Here is a 6,568-nt window from a genome sequence, read left to right as displayed (position 1 = left end):
AAATATATATAGGGCTCCATGCCAAACAATCCATTCCTCGCGTAACCTGTGGTGAATGTCACCTTTGAGCAATGCCCAGAATGTGAGAGGAATAAAATGAGAGACAGGACAAGTGAGGTTGTAGTAGAAGCCAGCTTGTAGGACTCTGCAGAGTTTAAAACACTGATATTAGGGGGAACCTTGGGAGCACCTTGGGTGGGGGAACCACCCTCACTGAAAAAAATCTAGCATTGTCCTCAAAGACCCACTAGGACCCGCTGGCTACGCACTTAAAGGATAAAGTTGCTCATTTGTTTCTCCAAATGTTGCATCTCCAGTTGAAGAAGCCAGTGGCTCTATAGAGGATGTTTAGTGGGATCAATTTCACCTTATGCAATTAGCTGATGTGGAGAAGGTACTGGCAGCAATGCATCCAACCCCATGGCCCCTCAACTCCAATCCCTCCTGGCTTAGCAAATCTATCAGAGGGGGCTGACTGGTTGGGTCCAGATTGTGGTTAATGCTTTGCTGCATGAGGGGGTGGTCCCTGCTGCATTGAAAGAAGCAGTGGTGTGACCACTCCTAAAGAAAGCAGCTCTGGCCCCTTTGGATTAGAACAGCTATGGGCCATTGCCAATGTTCCCTTTTGGGGGAAGGTAGAGGAGAGGGCCATGGTAGATGCCCCAATGGCTAGAAGTGGCTTTTACCAGCTGCAGCTGGTTCAACAGGTCTGGTCATTCCTGAACCAAGATTCCTTGCCACAACAGTTCATACTTTGCTCAGTTCAAGACTGGATTAATGCAGAATGCTCTATTTGAGGCTTCCCTCGTGCTTGACCTGCAGTTGGTGCTGAATGCTGCAGCATGATTGCTGACAGGAGTGAGGCCTTGTCAGCATATAACTTCTTTGCTCAGGGATCTGCGCATAGCTTATTTGGTCTGAGAAGTACCATTCATGTCCTTCCTCTTTTTCTTTTTGCGCCCATTAAAAAATCACTAGCCAGCTTTCTAACAGATTTGGGTCAACAGCCCAAAGTACCAGACACAGACTGAAAGGTGCAAGGGAGCTCCACCAGGTCTCCTGTGAAATGCGACTTTGCTGTAGCCAATTCCTTCTAGACAGTTTCAGAACTGTTTTTGAGTGCAGAGTATATACCAAATAACCTAGAACGACCCACCATTTGAACAGTAGGAAAGAAAATATAGGAAACAAAAGCAGTACTACTGGTGTAATGGGAAAGAAAATACTTTTTTCTTACTTCACAGGCTCAGGATGAATTCCCTTAGCATGGAAAGGAGGACATGTGGGGACTGGTCATTGAGTCATGAGTCAAGTTCAGTATTTGGCCCTCAGGACAAATGCCTCAACAGACATGCTAATGCACCAGCTTGTTCCTAAAAGTACTATGGGATTAACCAGACATCCATAATAATAATAATAATAATAATAATAATAATAATAATAATAATAATAAAAAATATTTATACCCCGCCCATCTGGCTAGGTTTCCACTGTAATGGAGCTGTTGCTCTCATAGGCTCAACAACATGGCCTTTTGACTGTGTCCATACTATTTAAAATCCTGTACCTGATAGAGAACTTGTACATAGTACACAGAGAACTTGTGACCTTCCCTATGTTGCTGGTTCACAGCTTGAGGCCGTCACCCTGCAATTTCACAGGGAAGAGCCCTAGTGGGCCAGAGCTAGTATGCTCATCCCTACAGCCCTCTGCGCATGTGCTCACTTGAAAAACCTGAAGAGAGCTACCCATTCTCTGTTTCCAGCTGTGCTAATCTGACTGATATTTCAAAACAGGATTGGCACCAGAATTGTGCCATTCTAGCCTGTAATGGAAAAGAGAAGTCCATCCCAATGGTTCTGAAATCGCCTATTGCCTCAAAGGTTCTGGCACCTTGACCTTGACCAATAAAAGTGGTTTCTGAGTAACTTACTAATAGCCTGCTGTAGTTCACTGATTTTCTTTTTCTCTTCGGATATTGCTGCAGATATATTCTCAGCTTTCTTGAATTTTGTGATATCTAAGAGAGTGGCAACAATTGAAGTCGGGAGGAATCTCAAACAGCCATGTAAAGATACTGAACAGCCATGTTTCTCAAAATCTAATATTTACTTTTCATATATAGGAACCTAGGAAGTTGCCTTATACAGAATCAGACCATTCATTAATCTAGATGAGAATTGTCTATGCTGACTAGCAATGGCTCTGCAGGACTTCTGAAAGAGGTCATTCCCACCTCTGCCTGGAGATGCTGAAAATTGAACCCGGGGCCTTTTTTAACACAACAACAACAACAATGGCATTTGCACGTCCACTCAGCTGCAGTCCTTTCCTGGAGCTTCTGGATAGCTCAGTCAGTAGAGCATGAGACTCTTAATCTCAGGGTTGTGGATTTGAACCCCCCATTGGGTGAAAGATTATTGCACTGCATGGGGTTGAGCTAGAAGACCCTTGTGATCCCTTCCAACTCTGCAACTCCAAAACGTAGGTTAATCAGCCTCGTATAACCCACATGCTTAACTCTAAATAATGCATTAAGGTGTTCAAGCCATAGAGTATGCTGCCCTGCTAGACTCAGCTACATTGGGAAGAAATAGGTAATCAAGCCTATTGTTTTTCCCCAGGCTACTTGAGAAGCTCAGTATGTGATGAGGTTTGATCTGGTTGCTCAAGCTCAGCCCCATGCTCCTCATGAGCCACTCTTGAGTTCCTGTACCAATACTCTAGGATATTCCTCCACATTGTTGCTAAGCTAAGTTTTCCTGCCGTGCACCTTTTCTGAAGCACCTGGCTCTGACCTTTGAAGAGTTTGTAAGCAAATCATTCTTTAACTTACCAAGTGCGTGTTCTTGTTTGCTGGGGGAAGAGGGAAACTTTGGAAGTCACTTGGAAGAGCCTATTTTAAAGGTCTAGCAGGCTATACTTTCATGCTGACATTTGCTGCATATTTTGTGACTGTAAATCTCTGCTGGGTTCTTGCCCCAAACTTGGATCTTGGAATTCAGGAATTTTCTTTCTTATATCAATATATTTTTCCACCAACACGGCACACACACACACACACACACACACACACACACACCCCATCCTTATGGAGGAGTTGAGAATAGAATGAGCTTGAGGCAACCCACCCATTCCTGTTCGACTTCCCTGAACTGAGTAATGAGAAGAAATGGTGGGCTGTGGAAGGAGCTCCTGCGCAGACAAAAAGTAACATATGACTTACCATCTGCCTCAAAAAGATCCGGAAAGGTGTCTTCTACCATTTGCAGAATCTTTGTCGTTCCTTCTTCAAATATGGCTCTCCTTTGCACTTCCTTAACATCTAAAGGTGATGATGGGGAAAGTTGTTCAACGCATGTGGGAGAATAGCTTTGCTTCCCCCAGCACCCCTTTGGAAGGGATTAAGTTGCATTTGGAATGAGACTTCTGTCGTATAAGTTCCAATATGTAATGCACTTCCCAAAATTCGTAAAGGAAGAATTTCTCCTCTAGGAAGGTCCATTTTCAAGCCTCAAGATCTAATTTAGAGTCCTTAGCCCAATATCTTCATAGATAGATAGATAGATAGATAGATAGATAGATAGATAGATAGATAGATGAATGAATGTGTGTGTGTGTGTGTGTGTGTGTGTGTGTGTGTGTATTCTGAATTGCAAAGGTGCCGGGCCCATACAGGAGATGGACATGATGGCTACCTCATCTTGACAAGGAGATCGAGACCTAGAATCCCCTCCTCCCTCCACATGACCCTTGACAGAGGTGTTCTCCATGACATCTGTGGGTACTCCAGCCTCTCGATACCCTTGGGAGTTGAAGAAAGCATTCCAGCCTTGGGAAGCTCTCCTTCCCCCAGAGGTGAAGCAACCTGCTCTGGTACTTGGAGCAGCACTCGTCCCAGGGGGTGTGGTGTGCCACCCACGGGCGATGTGGTGTGTGCCCCGGAGGTCATGGCACGCGTCCCGGGGGCATGGAGTGCCGCCCGTAGGGGTGGCGTGCTTCCTGGGGGGATGCATATCGCTGGGGTCGGTGCACAGTGAGTAGGGCGCGCCCCGGGAGTCACTGCTGATTGGGGGTCGGCATTTTGCCCCCCCTTTTGGAATGACACCCAGTGCAGCCGCCCCCCCCCATGGAATGCCCCAGCCTCCCCCTGACTGAGTCTCTTTCAGTAGCAGGATAGCTGCCGCCAGGTGGGCTTGGCTTGGCTGACCAGGGTTGGGTCTTCCCTACTCTCACAGTCCAGATTTGTCAAGAAAGGAACAGCTGAATGCACATATTTACGCTGGGCCATGAACATTAGGAAGGTTTTCTACAGGCTCCCAAGATTAACAGTCTGGCCCCCAACCTGCTTCATCCGTGAGGTAGTGTAGCTGCTTTGGGTACTTCTACGATTTGAGGACCCTAGGCCGCAACAGATGGTAGAGATTGCAGTGTGCTCATCCAAGGAAGGGGTTAATCGCCTGAGTACAAAGGAGCAAGGCACATTCCAGAAGAACTCCCAGAAGAACCAGTTGGGAAACGGCTGGTGCTGGGGTCTAAGCCACTGAGCCTAGGGCCTGCTGATTGGAAGGTCGCTGGTTCGAATCCCCGTGATTGCTCAGTCCAAGTGCCTGCCAGCCTAGCAGTTTGAAAGCATGCAGTGCAAGTCGATAAATAGGTACCACTGCAGCGGGAAGGTAAACGGTGTTTCCGTGCGCTGCTCTGCTTTTGCCAGAAGCGGCTTAATCATGCTGGCCACATGACCCAGAAAAACTGTCTGTGGACAAATGTCAGCTGCCTCGGCCAGTAAAGTGGGATGAGCGCCACAACCCCAGAGTCGTATGTGACTGGACTTAACTGTCTGGAGTCCTTTGCCTTTTTTTAACAAACCAGTTAAAAGTCTCTGAGCATTTCTTCAGGGACAACCCTACGGTGCCACTGGTTTCAATGGGAGAGAGTACATTAAATATTTATCTCACCAACTGAAATCAGGGGGTGAAAGGGCTTAGTGGAGACCAGAACCTATCCTTTCCATTTAAAGGTCTCCACTGAAATGAAGCAAGCAAGAGTGAATTGTAATTCTGCCCATTACCCTTTTATATTTTCCTAGAAGACTGGAACTTACACAGATAGGTCAGCATTATTGCCCCTATAACGGAGCCCATCACAAGCACTACGCCAACATACAGGGAATATGAAGATTCGAAGAACTTTTTCACTTTTTCCTGCAAAGGTGTTAGTTCTCCTTGATGGACAGGAGGAGAGAAAATTCTGCTTTAGGCATCAACAGACAACAACCCAGTGCCACCCCAGTCAAGAAATTTCCCATAATCTCTGGCAACCCATCTAGATCAACATATGGCAGTCAGCTTCCCAAACCCATGGTGGGGGGTTGCTCCACTGTGAAATGCCAGGGGGCCAGACCCTTTGGAAAGTAAAGTGGATGAAGGACTCTGGCATGGAAGTATTGCTTCTTGAAGATACTTTTCTGCCCATGTTCCCTGTCTGGGGGCCTCAGGAGCATGAAGAGACATCACCCGGGACCAGACGTACCTTGGTCTGACCCAGCAAGGTCTTGCTATGTTCTCATAGAATAATAGACTAAGGCGGAAGGGACTACGAGGGTCATCTAGTCCAACCCCTGCAATGCATGAATCTTTCCCCAATGTGGGACTCAAACACATGACTCTGAGATTAAGTGTCCCACTCTGCCCACTAAGCATAATGTTCTTATAGTGAAAGGTGGAGCTGAGATGAGACTTCACATCGAGAAGTTGATCCTCAACTAGCAGAGTAGATTGGACACAGCATACCCATGGGAAGATTGGGGTTGTGGAGTTCCATCTGGCTGCCCCCCATCAAGTAAGTGGAAGGGGCTGCACCAGTGGATGAGTTGTAGTGAGGGCGAGGGCCCATCAAGGAGAGCTTTCATTTCAAGCTGGGGCTGTTCACTGCCAGCAGCAGATGGTGGACACAAGCTGAAGTTCATTGCTCCTCAGTTGGACTTGGTGGATGCCCTGGTCCTATAGAAAATGCTTGTCCTAACTCTGGTCTTCCCCATCATAACTTTCCTTTACTGTTCCTTCCTCCTCCATGTGCTAATGAGCATACAGACCTGGTGCTTTTGCGGCCTTGTCTCCTGCGGGTGGTTCAGCTTTCTCCGGCTTATCTATATAAAGACAGCATGAACATAGTAATGTTATATGATGAGATGAGATGAGATATGATCAACATAAAAATAAACTTTGAGCAACAGCCCGAAATATCTCAGCTCTGTCAATTCTCTACAGTATAATGTACTGGAGGGAACATATCAAGTCAGCAGATCTCTGTGTTCCTGTGAAGAGAAAATAGTAACCGAAGGGACTTACCTGGTGGCTTTTTAGGAGCCATTGAACTGGTTTCTTATTTTATTCGCAACCTGTGGGAGTATAAAGTAGACAGTGAAGTCAATGCCTTATTTAAAAGCAGAGTCACAATGGGCAATTCATAGGCAGTGTTGCCATGGAGACCCTCTCCCAGTTAATGTAATTGTTAGAGGGAGTTACTGTAACAATGCACTTACCTGCATTTCTTATCACCCTGATCT

The 6,568-nt window shown here is 46.4% G+C and overlaps 1 protein-coding gene across 2 annotated transcripts; it reads right to left on the bottom strand.

Annotated features, from left to right (window-relative positions):
- Nucleotides 1-1,557: 1,557 nt before the first annotated feature.
- Nucleotides 1,558-6,568, bottom strand: LOC114589770 (uncharacterized). Of its 2 annotated transcripts, XM_028716192.2 has the most exons (5): nt 6,351-6,568; nt 6,095-6,148; nt 5,105-5,224; nt 3,227-3,325; nt 1,558-2,020 (listed from the first exon to the last, which is right to left on the bottom strand). In XM_028716192.2, the coding sequence occupies exons 1-5, from the start codon at nt 6,370-6,372 to the stop codon at nt 1,878-1,880; spliced, it is 438 nt and encodes a 145-aa protein (XP_028572025.2). In that variant the 5' UTR covers nt 6,373-6,568; the 3' UTR covers nt 1,558-1,877. The 2 variants fall into 2 exon arrangements, 1 of the variants encoding a protein (XP_028572025.2); XR_013394313.1 differs by lacking the exon at nt 5,105-5,224 and having other exon boundaries at nt 6,351-6,565.

The sequence above is a fragment of the Podarcis muralis genome, chromosome 9 (assembly GCF_964188315.1).
Source record: "Podarcis muralis chromosome 9, rPodMur119.hap1.1, whole genome shotgun sequence".
Taxonomy (NCBI): domain Eukaryota; kingdom Metazoa; phylum Chordata; class Lepidosauria; order Squamata; family Lacertidae; genus Podarcis; species Podarcis muralis.
This window is presented reverse-complemented; position numbering and strand designations above follow the sequence as displayed.

Bases quoted from the DNA above. Each gene is read 5' to 3' on its own strand.
- LOC114589770 (XM_028716192.2), bottom strand. From the start codon at position 6,372: ATGGCTCCTAAAAAGCCACCAG. The intron at 6,149-6,350 runs GTAAGTCCCTTC...GTCTTTATATAG, and splicing joins GGCTCCTAAAAAGCCACCAG to ATAAGCCGGAGAAAGCTGAA. The intron at 3,326-5,104 runs GTAAGTTCCAGT...CATCACCTTTAG, and splicing joins AATAATGCTGACCTATCTGT to ATGTTAAGGAAGTGCAAAGG.